Below are 16,010 nucleotides of genomic sequence, written 5' to 3'. Positions count from 1 at the left end.
TAGGACCCTGTAAAGATTAGCCCTGACTCTCTAGCAGTGCTTTGAGAAGAATCTTGATATCAGCTGATGATTACAGAATTTAGCTTTTCTGAGACTCTGGACTCAGAATGTGGAATGAACATTACAGTTTGTGGGTACAGGAACATTTCTGGGGCTGATCCGGGTAACTCAGGAAGGTTGCCAAAGGCCAGGTGTGGCTTCTAGGCTTTATGGTTTTACCAACCTCAGAAAAACTCTACTTAAAGACTCTCAGAGTGGCTGTCTCTATGAATTCCTCAACTGTAAACCAGTTTTCCAACATTAAGTGATTTCACCTTCCTTCCATCACTGCACCTAATTCAAATTCCATTAGGATTTGACCAGGAGTCCTACAGAACTGGACCAAAACATCTCTGCCACCACCTTGATGTGTGCCTCTCTAATCCCTTGGCTCTCTCCTCTTTTTCTCTCTTCTGTTTCACATAGAGAGTTCTCTTCACAGTGGGTTAGGGAGTATAAGATACTGTGGAGCAAAGTTCTTAGTCCCCCTCAATCAATTGGGAAGTGGTAACCTAGAGTTAAGATACTTCAGAACCTGACTCCCTCATTAAGAAGAGTAGAGAAAGCAGCCACCTGTGTTTAGATGATTGCCTAGTGCATGCTACTCTTGTGCACTATAGCCTGCTATGCTCCCACATTCCATCAGCATGCTTTCAGAATAGCCTGGCTCTTGATCCCCTGTTACTTTTATTTGTTACTCTCATACAGGGGCATAGTCCACCCCCAAGTGCTAATCTGTGACAACTCCCTGGTTAATTCACAAAACACATCTAAAGCACAGCATGTACTGCATAGTTACCACTCACAAAAATGGTGACATGACTATGGGCTCTTACAGAGAGACCAGTACTCTCTGGGACATGGCCCAGCCATATGCCTGGATCAGAACAATCCTCAAGCATTGGCTGAGCCTGCAAAGATCTCACCTCTAGCCCATAGAGAAGATCAGAGGGTGGACAGCTTGGGCGAACAGGCTCCCCTGCCATAGGTGCACTGGGTGACTTCACCATCATGAAGCTATCACTCCGAGTGGGTGCAGAAGCCAAGGGTGTACAGCCATGAGAGTGGCCTCCCACATCAACAAACTTGATAGGATCATCTGACCCTAGCTGGATTCGGAGGATCCCATTGGAAGGAGGAAGCCCCTCCCTCCTTCGAGATCTGGTCAGACAGGCACAGGTGCCAGCGGGAAAACAAGTCACTCCGCAGGCAGCCCCACGAAGACACTTAGACAGTAATGCCACGAATGAACCAAAGGAGACAAAGCAAATTGCCACTAGGGACACAGCCAAGTAAAGGGTCAGACGGGATTCTCCTTCCCTTGGAGCTGATGATTCTCGAAGATCAGGGACAACTGGATGAGTATCTTCCTCTAAGGACACTAGGAGAGTAACAGAGGTAGAGAGTGGCGGGCTACCACTATCCTTCACCACAATGACCAGCTTCTGTGGTGGGAGATCAGCTGGGATGGGAACAGCCGTCCGCACCTCCCCAGCATATCGAGAGACTGCAAACAGGCTGGGATCTGGGGCCTCCAGGAGCTGATAGGAAACCCAAGCATTGTAACCTGAATCCAAGTCCACAGCGGTCACCTTTGTGACCAGGTGGCCAGCACCAACTGATGGAGGCAGTGCTTGGGGACATAAGGAACCAGGCCTGGCCCGAGGGCGGAGCACAGCTGGGGCATTGTCATTGAGGTCCAACACAAATAGACGAACTGTCACAGTGCTGCTAAGGGGTGGGTTGCCACGGTCCCGGGCCTGCACCTCAAACTGCAGTGTCTGTGTTTGCTCATAGTCAAAGGATCGAGTAGCATGAACAGCTCCTGTCTGGGGGTTCAGAGAGATGAAGGAAGAAGCTGACACATCTCGATTTCTGGGCTCTAGGAGAGAGTAGGAGATAAGTGCATTCAAGCCAGAGTCTGGGTCAGAGGCTGCAAGAGAGCAAAGCAGGTCCCCTGGGCGATTGTTCTCAGGAACAAACACCTCATGTGACCTCTGGAAGAAGGAGGGTGGGTTGTCATTCACATCAGAAATATTGAGGAAAATAGTCCTGTGGGTACTCAAAGGAGGGTTCCCAGCATCAGAAGCAGTGACCATGATGTCATAGCTTGATTTGGCCTCTCTGTCCAATGGCCCAGCAGTCACCAGGGAGAACTGGTTCCTGAAGGCGGATTTTAGGGAAAATGGCAAGTGGTCAGGAATACGGAGGCTAACATCTCCATTTGACCCCGAGTCAGGGTCCTGCACACTGATGAGTGCCACCACAGTGCCAGGTTCTGCGCTCTCAGGGAGAGTTCCAAGCTCTGAGGTCACTGTGATGTGTGGGGCATTGTCATTAACATCCAGGAGATCCACCCGAAGGCTGCAATGTTGCTCCATGGCTGGAGAACCCCCATCACGAGCCCGCACATCAAATTCATAGTAATTCTCACTCTCAAAGTCTAGTGGCCCCTGAAGGGTAAGTTTTCCAGTAGTGGGGTGCAGGCTAAAGAGGTTTCTTACACGATCAGGGGTGTGACCACTGAAAGAAAAGGTGACGTTACCACTGGGACCCAGGTCCGGGTCAGAGGCATTGAGCTGGATGAGTACCATACCGGCTGGCGCGCTCTCCAACACGCTAATCCTGTAGCTGGATTGCTGGAAAGCCGGGGCGTTGTCGTTTACGTCCAGTACGGATACCCGGAGCTCCGCGGTGCCAGATCTCGGGGGGTTCCCTCCATCCACAGCAGTCAGCACCAGGCGGTAGTCCGATTGCTTCTCCCGATCCAAAGGCTTCTCCAGGAGCAGCTCTGGGACTAGGCTGCCGTCGCTGCGCTTCTTGACATCCAGTGCAAAGTGTTCATTGGAGCTCAGTCTATAGCTGCTAATGGAATTGCTCCCCACATCTGCATCCTGAGCCTTTTCCAAGGGGAAACGCTGTCCTGGAGGAGCTGCCTCCCCAATCTCCAAGTCCAGATGCTGCCGCGGAAATCGGGGGGCGTGATCATTCACATCTACGATCTCTACCTCTGCTCGGTACATTTCCAGAGGCCCTTCGGTTACAAACTCCAGGGGCACGATGCAGCTGGCACTGAGCCCACATAGTGCCTCTCGATCGATTGGATTCTTGATAAGCAGGGCTCCGCTGTCCAAATCCACACGGAAGTGTCTTTGGTTCACTTCTCCAGCGACCTGCAGCCTGCGAGCTGACAGAGTCTCTGTATCCAGCAGAAAATCTTGGGCGACATTCCCTACAAAAGTCCCTTCCTGTGACTCCTCTGGGACCGGGTAGCGGATCTGCCCACAAACGTAACCCAGGTGGCAAAAGAGGAACAAAAGAGTAGTCCCCCGCCAGATTTCTACCCAGCTTCTCACCTTGCGGAGCATTGCTGCCACCCGCTAATTCTCTACTTGGTCTTGAGAAGCGGAAGAAGCCGACCCGCCCCAAATGGCCACAGCAGCTGGAGACACCTATCTCCTCTCCCCGCGCCAGCTCTGGCGCGGTTGGGCCGGCGCCGCAAGGGTTACGCGCCGTTTTTTGCTGGTGGCGGGGTAGATTTGTCTGCCTCTCGCCACCCGATTGGCCGACAGCGGCTCCTGGGCTCAGCCAATAGGCTGAGCAGAGAACGTCCCAACAGCAGCAGGGTTAATGCGTCGCAGCATTGGGGGTGAAAAAACCGAAACAGGGGAGAAAAAAACACCCAACCTATCTTTTCACCTCCCTCCTGCTCAACAGCATTTCTTTCCACAAGCTATTACCTCTGTGGAGAGGCAGACAACATACATGTATTTTTTTTTCTAACACACAAATGTACCCCGCCCCTTTTCGGAGGGGAAAACAGCTACAGCCTGAGCCCTAGCAACCTGCAGCCCAGAGAGCGAGTAGCCATTTGAGACTAGCCACTTTGTTCAAGCCAGTGTTGTCATCAACCAATATTCTAAACGAGTAGTTTCTGTCTCAATCTGATTGTATTAGAGCAACAGCTAATTAGAAGCACTGCCATGTACTCCAAACTCTGCCTCTCTGCAGATTATTCAGAAACATATCCATCTCTTTGCAGAAAAGGCTTACACATTAACGTAGCCAATTAAATCTATGCAGTTCACGTTTTTATTGTAACAGGAGGCACAGCAGAAACCAATCCTCTCTTATTCAGACATTTGCTAGTGATACATTAAATTACCATTCACTGATTTCAAGGACAGTATGGAAGCAGGGTGGAGAAAGCCAGGAGAGGGAGATGCTCCAAAACAGTAAAGAATCAGTGTGTCTGAGAGGTGCTAACGACTAGATCTCATTACCTGGCAGAATGCGAATGTTCACAGATTTAACAGCTTCCTTGAATGATTGGGATCAGCTACTAACAGCATAGTGCTACAAATCTCCTTTATTTGACACCTCGGTATTCTTGATATGTTGTTAATTACCAACCGAGACCATTTCAAAAGAGCAAGCTTTCACTTTGCACCAGAGGGTCTCTTGGAGCTGGAGACTTGATCTCACCCCATCCCCCACCCCTCATTCAGCTCTCCCAACAGCCTGGCTATTACCTTGCACAAGCACAGAAACACAGCATATTTCACACTGTAAGTACCTCCAAGCTGTAATTTGAGTGGCAAACACTCCAAATCACAGAGAAAGAGAAAAGTCCAGCCTGGTCTGGACATGAGATTTCTTAGTTCATCCAAATCCTTACCTAGGTTATCACTGGCTGCCAAAACCACAGCAAAAACTGGGTTATCCTCCCCAATTTTTTCCAAGCCCTTGATCCTCAGGAATATCCTTTTGGCTATGGTGAGCTAGCAACCAACATTCTGGTCTCAAAGGCTTTCTGTGTTATTTAAAAAAAAAAAAAAAATTTAACCTTCTCCCATGGGAATGATGAAGGTGTAAATCAGCCTGACCTACCTATATCAGTGGAGGACATCATTATTCACCCAGCTGCCTTGACTCATTCTTGTCCCTCACTTCCTATATCATGTCAATCAACAAGTCCTGGTGATTTTATTGTAGTAATTTCCCTCCATCTGCACTGCCACTGTTCTGGTTCAAGCATTTATCAGTCTTCTCAAATATTGCAATAACCTTCTAACTGGTCTCTTTGACTCTAGTTGCAATATCCCCAATCCATTTCACTTATGGCTGCCAGAATAATCTCTCTAAAACACACAAAAAACCCTGATGACATCATACATATGTCAGTTCAAAATTCTGCAATGACTATATTCTATATGGAATAAAATCAAAACTCCTTGGCATGGCCTAAAGGTAACTCAAGATCTAACTCCTGCCTACTTGCTTCACCTCATCTTCTGCAGACTGTCTGTTTTACACACACACTTTAAGGTTCAGCAATAATGAAATACCATTATCCCCCTGCATGAATTTCCTGCAATGGCCTCTCCCTGCCCCCCTCTCCCCTTTACTATTTGACAAACTATTACTCAATGGTTAGGGTTTTTGTTTTTTGTTTTGGGGCAGCTGGCTGGTTAGGGGATCCAAACCCTAGACCTTGGTGTGCTCTAACCAACTGAGCTAACTGGCCAGCCCAATCTTTATTTCACTTTGCTCAAGCATCACCACCTTGTGAAGTCTTGCTGATTGCCCCAGGCTCACTTAAATGTTTCTTCCCCTTTGTTCTCACTTCTCCTTGTGTTATGCAGATCTCCATTATTATTGTTGTTTTTTTTTTTTTTTGTAGGTCTGTCTCCTATGGTACTGTGTACCATAATGGCAGGACAGTGTCCTTTTATCTTTTATAGTGTCTGCCATATGTTGAGTATTATAATTTATTAACTCAACACATTTATTGAATACTTGCTACATACAGGCACTTTATATGCATAACTTCATTCTCACAGCAATCTTGCAAAGTAGATGTTATCTTTATTTTATAATAGAGGAAATGAGTTCAGAGAGGTTAAGAGACCTGTCTAAAGCTAAACAATGGGTACCTGCAGTTCTATATTACATTTACATGTTCACACCAAAACAAACAAGCACACAGACTGATTTACTAAAATTGAAGCATCATAAAGCCTTAATCCTACACACCATTGATTTGACCTTTTTATGCCAAGTAGGTGACTCTCCCTTCTGCAGATTTTTTGACAGATTTATTGATATGCAATTTATATACCATAAAATTCACCTATTTAAAGTGTACAATTCAATGGTTTTGGTACATTTACAAATACTAAAGTGATGCAATTATCATCTAATTATAGAAATCACAATCTAATTATAGAAAATTTTTGTCATACCCAAAAGAAACTCAATATCCATTGTCCAACTCTAGATTTTTTAAAAATAGCTGCCAAAGTGCTACTGGTTTAGGAAGATTTTCTCTTTAGATGACTTAAATCCTATCTTGTGCCTTCCCTGCAATGCTCTTCTAGAGCTACTCTAGGTAATACTTTAAGATAGAAATGACATAAAAGTTTTTTTTTTCTTTTTAATTGGGCTTGGCCCAATAAAGCTGGCTCCTGGTTCTGTGAACACCAGAAGAACACTCTGCTTCATAAATATGCTAATCATGGACTGGCAAGTTCTAGGGCAGTGTTTTTCAAACTTGTCTGCACTTTAGCATCACATGAGTACTTTCAAAAAATACTGATGCCTTTATCCCACTCTCAGAGAATGTGATTTAATGGATTTAGAGTGTGGCCTGGGCTTCAGAATTTTTAAAAGCTCCCTAGGTGATTCTAATGAGCAACCAAGTTTGAGAACATTGTTCTAGTGAAATGCCAGTTGTTTTCCAGGCAGATAAGAAGAGCAGTAGCTGCTTCTTGCTGACTTTCATCCTTCCTTAGCCCTTTCATATATTTCGGCTTTGTCATCTTTGGCTGTGCTCATATTTGTTCATTTTCAAGGTGTCTAAGATTTTGGGTGGGTGAAGAACTAGTAAAAATAATAATAGTAATGGCTAATCATTTTTTAACAATTATGATATGTCAGGCACTGCGCTAAGCACTTTACATACGTTATATCATCATTAATCTTATAAACCCTTGTTATTCCCATTTTGCAAAGAGAAAAAGGTGTAGAAAGGAGATTGAGTAACTTGGCCAAGGACTCATAGTTGGCAAGTGGACCTTGTTTGTTTAACTGCCAGATCCAAGTGTTGATAGCAAAAATGCATGTAGTAACAAAATAACAGTAGTTCTCCCACAATTAAGAGTATATGTAGTTTTCCCTCGGAGGCAAAGGCCTTGCAGTCATCTGCATACCATCTGGGAATGAATGAATGTTTTACCTTTCTAAGGATATGAATTTATCTACTTTTCACATCATGTGTCTACCTAAGAAAAATAGTGCTGGGAGGATAGAGAATAGCACTGAAAGCACAAAAAGTACTCCCATTTTGTATTTTATGTTCTTTTGGGTTGTCTAGATTTATTTTGAAAGTAAATTATTACTTTTATAATTAATGGTGATTATTTTTGGGTTTGGGGATTATAATTAGTTTTAATTTTTTCCTTTATACTTTTCTGTATTTTCCAAATTTTCTACAATGCACATGCATCACTATTATAACATAAAAATATTTTGTAAGTAACCTGCACATCATTTCCAGTAGTATACTTGAAATAAAATTTAAAGGATGCCTAGAACTTTATTTCACTCATAGAAAATTATCTGAGAATGAGATAAAGGATATGTGTGTCAAAGAAAAATGATCCAAAACCATTAGTTTCAATGCAGATGTAGCAATCACTTGAAAGGTGGACAAATGGGGGTAGTTTTTTAATTCCTAGTAGCTGCCACTAGTTAGAGGTATCCCTCAGCTCGTTCGGAATACAAATAATACCAAGTTTAACTCTAAGTGCTGAGATCTTGGATGATAGTTTAAGGCCCCCCCCCCGCCCCTGGCCCCAGCAAGATTGGTTAGTTGTGATGGCAAATGAGTGCTGAGGGTGTGAATTGGGTCCACAGATGAGTCAAGTAACTCTACCCAGAAATGGTACTATAAACCATGCTCTGGCGGCCCGCCGTCTTCACAAAGCCACTAAGTTTGATATAAGAAGGGCCAGGTGAAAGTGTGGACAGTAAACATCAGGAAAACATCTTCATCATTAAAAGCAACTTCATACCTTCCTGAACATGATGCAGGAATCAAAAAGCATTAAGAGGGTTCAGGGATGACTTGCTAATCCTTACCTGTCCGGGAGGGGCGCTCTCTGCACCCAGCACCTGCCTATAGAACACAGGATCGCAGCTCCGCAGTGTGTTCTGGCGACTGGCCAGTGGGCTGGCGGCACCAGGTTTCTTCAGCAGCGGGTCGCTGCGGCGCGAGTCCGTGGTGAGGTACACCTGGTGGTAAAGGTGCGGAGGCATCAGGCCTCCCCGCACTGCGTCGGCGTGCAAGGAGGGCCCTGGTGTTCTGTACAGAGAACTCACTGGGGCTCGGTATAGGTCCCTAGACTGCTTCCACTTGTAAACTTTGAATACGATCACTCCCAACACTGTGACTGCGAACCCCACAGAGACCAGGATTAGAGAAAGAAGGAGATAAAAGGTGAGATTTTTATTCTGCTCCCGGGGGACAGAGCCTGAGGGGAACTCAGCCCGGGCTTCGGGAGATTCCTCGGTCACTGACACAGTTAGGGTAGCAGTGGTGGACAGTGATGGCTCCCCATTGTCTTTGATCAAGATGGTGAGAGTTTGCCGGGGCGAATCTGTGTCCTGGACCAGGCGGACAGTGCTGACTTGACCTGTGTGAAGACCCACAGCAAAAAGGCTCTGGTTGGGGGCTCCCAGGAGGCTGTAAGAGAGCCAGGCATTGTGCCCTGCATCCGCGTCCCAGCCTACCACCCGCGAGACCACGTGGCCCACAGCGGTGTCTCTAGGCAGCATCTCTACCGAGCTCCTGCCGGGCCGGGGGTATAGGACCTGGGGGGCGTTGTCATTGCGGTCAGTGACAAATATGTTCACGCTGATGTTGGTGGCAAGGGCGGGGCTACCCCCGTCACTGATATGAGCTGTTAATTCGAACTCCCGCTGATCCTCGTAGTCCAGGGGCACTAAGGATGACACAACGCCACTGTCACGACTTATCGTGAAATAGCGACCCACTAGCCCAGTTTCAGCTCCTTGCTCCAAGAGAAGGAAGGAAAGGCGAGCATTCTGTGGGGCATCGGGGTCCCAGACACTTAGGTTTAGTATTGGAACCCCGGGGAGGTTGTTTTCCTCAACATAAACGTCGTAGGAAGATTGGGAAGATTGCGGAGGGTTGTCGTTGATGTCGGACACTTGTACCCGCACTGTAGTAAGGGCTGAGAGGGAAGGGGCTCCCGCGTCTCGAGCCATGATGCTGAGGTTGTATTCTGGCACGGTCTCCCGATCCAGGACTGCACTGGTTTTCAAAGTGAAGTAATTCTTGAGGGAAGAAGTGAGGCTGAAGGGGAGACCTGGTGGAACCTCGCAAGTCACCAGCCCGTTCTCACCAGCATCCAGATCGGTCACACTGAGCAAAGCGATGACAGTGCCCAGAGGGGCATCCTCGGGAACTGGGCTGTACACGGAGGTCACTGTAATCTCCGGGGCATTGTCATTCACATCTACAACCTCTACTAATACTTTGCAATGTGCTCCTTCGGGATTGGCGCCCTTGTCTTTGGCCTGGATGTAAATCTCGTGGAGTTTCGTGTCTTCAAAGTCCAGTCGACCCTTGATTGTCAGCACCCCAGTTACAAGGTCTAAGGCGAATAGTTCCCGCACGCCGGCGCGGTTGTGGCTGCCGAAGGAGTAAACGATTTCACCATTGGGGCCTTCGTCCAGATCCGTTGCATGGACTTGGACCACGCTAGTGCCGGGGGGTGCATCCTCCAGGATGCGTGCCCGGTACAAAGACTGGTTGAAAGCAGGCGCATTGTCATTCGCGTCCAGCACAGTGATTCGAATAGGAAGGCTGGCGGAGCGAGCCGGTGTTCCTCCGTCCAACGCCGTCAGCACCAACTGGAGACGTGGCTCTCGTTCCCTGTCCAGGGCGCGTTCCAGCACCAGCTCAGCGTACTTAGTGCTGTCCTCCCGCGTCTGCACGCGAAGCGCAAAGTACTCATTTTGGCTCAGCTCATAGGTTTGTAAAGAGTTGCTTCCCACATCGGGATCGTGCGCGCTCTCGAGCGGAAAGCGCGTCCCTGGCGCCACGGCCTCGCTAATCTCCAATTTCATTTCCCGGGTACGGAAAGAGGGATTATTGTCGTTGATGTCCTGGATCACCACTTCCGCGCTGAACAGCTCCAGCGGGTTCTCCACCACCAACTCCAGAGTAACAGTGCAGGAGGGCAGTGTCCCACACAGCTCCTCTCTGTCCAGACGGTCGTTCACGAACATCTCTCCGGTCTCCCGGTTCACCTCAAAGAATTTTCGGCTAGCTCCGGACACCACCCGGAGCCTGCGGGCTGACAGGCTTCCGAGATCCAAACTAAGGTCCGCAACCACGTTGCCCACAGCGAAACCCTTCTCTCTTTCCTCCTGGATCTCATAGTGAATGACGGTGGAAGCCTTGTTCAAGGCACCAAGCAGAAGCAAAACTCCCACCACTCTCCCGGTGCTTACCAGTCCGCTCCTCCAGTCCTCTGGGACCATCTCACTCAAAAGCAGTTCCTCTCAGCGGGGTCCAGATCGTCCCAGCGATTTCGCTGAGAAACTTTCAGCGGGTTAGCGCTTGAGCGCTGGGCGCCGAATCGGACATGGCTTTCTAGATGCCGTTGATTTGCTCGCCGGCTGTTCAGTCTCTGCCTCATCCCGGGGCGCCGAAAGGGGACGGGCCGGGGCCAGATCTCCAGCGTCTTCATTGGCCGACAGCGGCACACAGAGTCCCAGCCAATAACTGCACGAAGAATGCGTTAGCGCGGGGCTCCCAGAGCAGGACACGCGCTAGCGCCAGGAACTTCACTTTCCTTTGGCTTCCTTCCAGAGTTTTTGGCCAAAGCGCCTTGCCAGTATCTGTACATAGCAAAGCTACCTTAGCCTGGAAAGGCAACTCCGGGGCGATGATGCTAGCCCTTCTGCAAGTCGCCAAGCCAAATCAAGGCCTATTATACACTTTAATTGGTTTCTTTGATCACAAGAAAGGGGATCAAACCATGACGGAAAACCACACGACACTGTCTGGGAAAACATCAACAAATCTGGCTTGTTAGAAGAAGGACAAGTAGCCGGACCTACTTGTAAAGAGGCATTTTGCATTTCTGTGGAGATGCTAATAATTTCAGTTTTATCTCTTACCAAATGAAATTGTATAATTCCCTGTCACTTCCTCAGTAGGTCAAATCAACAGGAGCTACTATCTAACTCTGTCCTATGAAACTTACAAATACAATTCAGATTTTATTTTTTTTATAAAACTGGATGTCATTGTTTAGCTCTCATATCTTAAGAACCAGGAAGCAACATGAAATTCCCTACCCTGTGTTTCCCAAATATCATGATCTCAATCGTACAGCATAATGTCTCAAATGTTTCCAGTTAGTTGAGCAATCCTTTCCCCAAGATCTTGGGTTCATATGCCACGAGGAGAAGCTGCATTGCTAATAAAGAACAGCAAGGAGGAGGAGGAGAAGAAAACACAAAGCAGAGAAAAAGAAGAAAACCAGGCCTATTTATAAAATGATTGAGATAATGGCAGCAAAACTCCATAAAGTCTAGAGACATATAATGCCTTTAGCCACAGAAGAAAGAGCCTTGAGTTTCATGTATTTAGTTAGAATTGTAGTCACCAAACAAAATAGCAATGGTTAGGATAATGAATAATCATCATTCATAGAGTCAGCTATGAAATATGTCATAGTTGACTTGTATGTCCTTGGACAAGAAACTAACCTCTAAGAGTTCCTGGACCTATCCTATTAAATTAATAAGACAGGTAAAGTGCTTGGCACCAAGTAAGCTTCAATTAATGATGGAAACCATCCCATTAGATACTAGATGTGAAGTTTCAGAGCCTCATATTGTTTCTGTATACTTGTCTTGGACATCACTTTGATTGCATGTAACCGAACCTTGAACATAGGTAAGGAGGTAGGCAGGCAGGTTAGGTAGGTAGATAGGAAGTGAGAATATATGGGACATTTCCTGAAGAGATGAAGAGCTATATGTGACCTATCTTTCCATGTACTTAACACTTTACCTTGTAAGACCCCCAGTTTTAAATATTCAAGTTTGATAACTGACCAGACCATCAAGAAGACTCACAGGCATTAAAAGATAGAACATATTTAGAATTTAGAATATATAGTATATAGAATATTTAGTATAGTCCAGTCATTCGCTACTCAAAGTGTGAGGACCAGTGGCATAGGGTTCACCTAAGACCTTGTTAGAAATGCAAAAATGCCCAATTCTAAACCCACTGAACCAGAATTTGCATTTTAACAAGACACCTGGGTGATTTGAAGACACGTTATACTTTGAGAAGCACTGACCCAGTGGGTTATTCAGAGATATATTGATTTATCAATCTTTTTTCCCCCATTCACCATCACTTAATTCACGATCTGTTTTTTGAAAACCAGCTTTTAAACATTTAAGTAGTTTTCCCATTAATAAGGCCCATAGTTTTCCATAAGACCTCTTCATAAAACAACAAAACTCTCTCAGATCCATTCTCCACAGTAGTTATGGTGATCTTCCCAAAATTTTAATTGAATCATGCAATTCTCCAGCTATTCCTCAGTAGCATCCCACTGCTCTTGAAACAAAAGACCAAATCCTTTGCACAGTATCCAAGTTCTCATGCCTTCTCCCTCTCACTATACTCCATTACACTACTGCCAGTGTCATCGGTCAAGCTGTCTTGGGCCTCATGGCCTTCACACAGGCTGTTCCTCTCCCAGGAAAGCTTCCTTCTCCTCCCTCCTTTTGCTTTGCTAATTTCAACACATCTCTGAGGTCTCAGTTTAGAGGTTATTTTCTAAAAGAGGTCATAGGTCCCAGTTAAAACCAGGATCCTTGGTTATTCTCTCTCAGTATCAGAGTGCCTATATATATATTTTTCAATGAACTTAGCACAATTTAAATTTTAGAATTATTTTTTGTTTAAGCATAATGTCTACCTCTCCCTGTTTAAAAAAAAAAAAAATCCAGAAAACAAAAAACTCCAGGAGCGCAGGTATCACGCCATTTTGATGATTATTTGTATCCCCAGTGTCCAGGACACTAGGCATTTAATGTTTATTAATATAGCAATCTTCATGCCATCAGAATTACAACATATACTGAGGACTATACTTATATATATTCATTTGTGTGCATCCATTCTCCCTAGGAGTAAGTATTTCTGGAAGCTACATTCACTCTTTCAAGCTACCAGTGGGCCTACTAAAACTGCTTCTTAACCCTAATGATTTGAAGAGATAATAGAGTTTGCCAAAGAGCCAAGTAAGATGTGGTAAATACAACTTACACTGGACAAAAAACAAAGATGTCATAACTTGCTGTGTCACCTATATCCCAGGGAAATGGAAGTACCAGTATATAGGGTCAACACAATTTTTCAGTCTCTAATCGTCCCTCTTTCTTTTATAATTTCAAGTTAGCCTCTGACCAATGATATGCAGCAAATGTAATATAATTTTAAAATAGAAAATCAATATAATATAGTGGCCAAAAGTGAGGCCTTAGTGTCAAAAAGACTCAAGTTCCAGTATTGGATATTACACTTAGTAGCTATGTAACCATGAAATTTTTATTTTTAACTTCTCTTTCACTTTCTTTATCTGTAAAATGGGAATAATAATAGTACTCATTAATATAACCACAGGTATCTCAATCATTTAAAAAGTCTTTTAATAGCTTTATACATACCATATAGTTCACTTATACAATTCAAAGATTTTATACAGTCATGCAACCAACCACCCAACCCAGTTTTAGAATACTCCTATCACCCCCAAAATTTCCCTCATGCCTGTCTGCAGTCAATCCTTTCTCCTACCCTCAGCCTCAGGCAACCACTCATCTACTTTATGTCTGTGTAGTTTTGCCTTCCTAAAAATTTTTAAAAGGAATTATAAATATGTAGTCTTTTGTATCAGGCTTTTTTCACTTACTATAATGTTAAAACCAGTTCTTGACTATGCTCTCAAATCTGTTCTTTCTCCAACCTTCCTCATCTGGTAAGTGGCATTTCTACTCCAGTCAGAAATTCACAAGTCATTTTAAATATCTTCTTCTGCATCCCCACATCCAATTCATTACCAATCCATACCAATGCTTACTACTTCCAAAATATATTTTGAAACTATGAATTACTTTCCTTGTCTCCTGCAATCACGTGAGTCAAAGCCCCCTTAAATACTGCCATAGTTTCCTCTCTGGTATTCTTACTTCCTCTTTTGCTTTCCCTAAAATCCTTTTCACATACAGAAACCTGACGGATCTTTCAAAACTGTAGATTAGATTATATACCCTCATTGCAAAAAATAGTGCTTGGCACTAGGACTGGCCACATAATTTGTGGGGCCGGTGAAAAATGAAAATGGGGGGCTTGTTAAGAATTTCAAGATGGTGACAGCAGGGCATTAAACAAAGTGCAGGGCTCTTGTAACCACGGGGGCTCATCCAAGCATGGAGCCCTGTGTGACTGCACAGGTCACACGCCTATGAAGCTGGCTCTACTTGGCACAGAAGAAACTCTCAATAAATATTATTTAATATTATTTTTAGATAATTGCCTAATTACCTAATATTATTCCTACAGGGTCAGTAATATAAGAAAATCCTAGCCAAGATGCTATTAAATTACTGCACTCCAGGGGGGGGGAAAAATATATATATATAATCCTCTTAAAATCCTAAATATCGTATGGTAATATTTCAATTCAATCTAATTTGTTTATTTGAACAGTATCATAGGTCAAATTAAGGGATCATTTGAGAAGAAATGAAATAAAAACAGATAACCAATAAATCAAACCATTATGTATTCCAATTTAGACAGCTGAGAGATTCAAGGATTTGGTAAAGAAGCTGAATGGTTTAGCCTTAATATTTATCTGAAGTTTACCTAAATATTTGGCATACTCCGATTTGAAAAGGTGATCTGTGAATCTTAGGAATAAGTTTTATAAGACCTCTACTCTATTTAGTCTTAGAACAAGAAAAAATAATGTCATCAAAATATTTTGGAAGTATGAACAGTGATTTTTAGGGGTCAAAGCTTAAGAAAAAGAAAGATATTCACCCCTTCTCTGATTTGAGTACTATTCTCTTCTAGTCTTGACCACATTAGTACCCTCTTATTGCTTATTATGTCACAAAGCTTAAATATGACAGGAAACTACCTGAAAAAGAATTACTAAATTTGTTCACATGAAAATCATCTAAGAGACCTAAATTCTTCTTAGAGAGATAGAATTTGTTTCAATTTTGTCCCAGCATGTTGCTATTACATTGCTATTCAAATTATTATTAGTTCTTACCAATTGGGTTGCCTTGTATGGCTGAGTTGTTTGTTTATTTTATTTTTTCTGTTTTTTGGTGGCTGGCCAGAACAGGATTGAACCCTGGACCATGGTGTCAGCACCATGTGTTAACCAACTGAGCTAACTAGGCAGCTCTATTTATTTTTTCTAAATGAAGTAATTCACTTCAGTACATAATGAAAACTTTGAGGAAGAAAGAAATGTGGCTTTCTGATCATTAAAACCTTTTGGAATTTTAGAATTTTAGTACAAGATAAAGTTGCTATCTCAAGTCACTGGGACAAAAATGAAGTTTTTAGTAAACAGTACTGAGACAACTAGATAGGCATTTGGAAAAATAAAATAAAATTAGATCCACAAATCAGCACATGCAAGAATAAACTCCAATTAGATCAAGAATCTAAATGTAAAAACTCCAAAACCATACACACACTAGAAGAAAACAGTGAATGTTTCAAACAGTGAATGTTTGAATGTTTCTATAGCCTAGGTGTAGGGAAAGTCTTACTATGATTCAAAGCTGAAATGCAATATGAGAAAAGACTGATTCATCTTTCTTAG

At 44.1% G+C, this 16,010-nt stretch overlaps 1 protein-coding gene and 1 pseudogene across 10 annotated transcripts in view; both read right to left on the bottom strand.

The window, feature by feature from the left end:
* LOC134370930 (protocadherin gamma-C4) overlaps nucleotides 1–16,010 on the bottom strand; it is a 135,483-nt gene that overhangs the window by 22,117 nt on the left and 97,356 nt on the right. The window contains exon 1 of one of the 10 annotated variants that reach the window (XM_063087868.1): nucleotides 8,182–10,738. The exons of 8 other annotated variants lie outside the window; for them this stretch is intronic. In XM_063087868.1, the coding sequence (XP_062943938.1) occupies nucleotides 8,182–10,611 (2,430 nt within the window). In that variant the 5' untranslated portion in view covers nucleotides 10,612–10,738. Of the gene's footprint in view, nucleotides 1–965; nucleotides 3,411–8,181; nucleotides 10,739–16,010 lie in introns of those variants that run through there. One more of the 10 variants, XM_063087877.1, reaches the window with a different exon arrangement.
* Nucleotides 10,617–16,010, bottom strand: part of LOC134369480 (protocadherin gamma-B7-like) — a 30,712-nt pseudogene continuing 25,318 nt past the window's right edge.

This window comes from Cynocephalus volans, chromosome 2 (assembly GCF_027409185.1).
Source record: "Cynocephalus volans isolate mCynVol1 chromosome 2, mCynVol1.pri, whole genome shotgun sequence".
NCBI lineage: Eukaryota > Metazoa > Chordata > Mammalia > Dermoptera > Cynocephalidae > Cynocephalus > Cynocephalus volans.
Note: the sequence above shows the minus strand (reverse complement) of the source record. Positions and strands in the feature narration are given on the sequence as shown.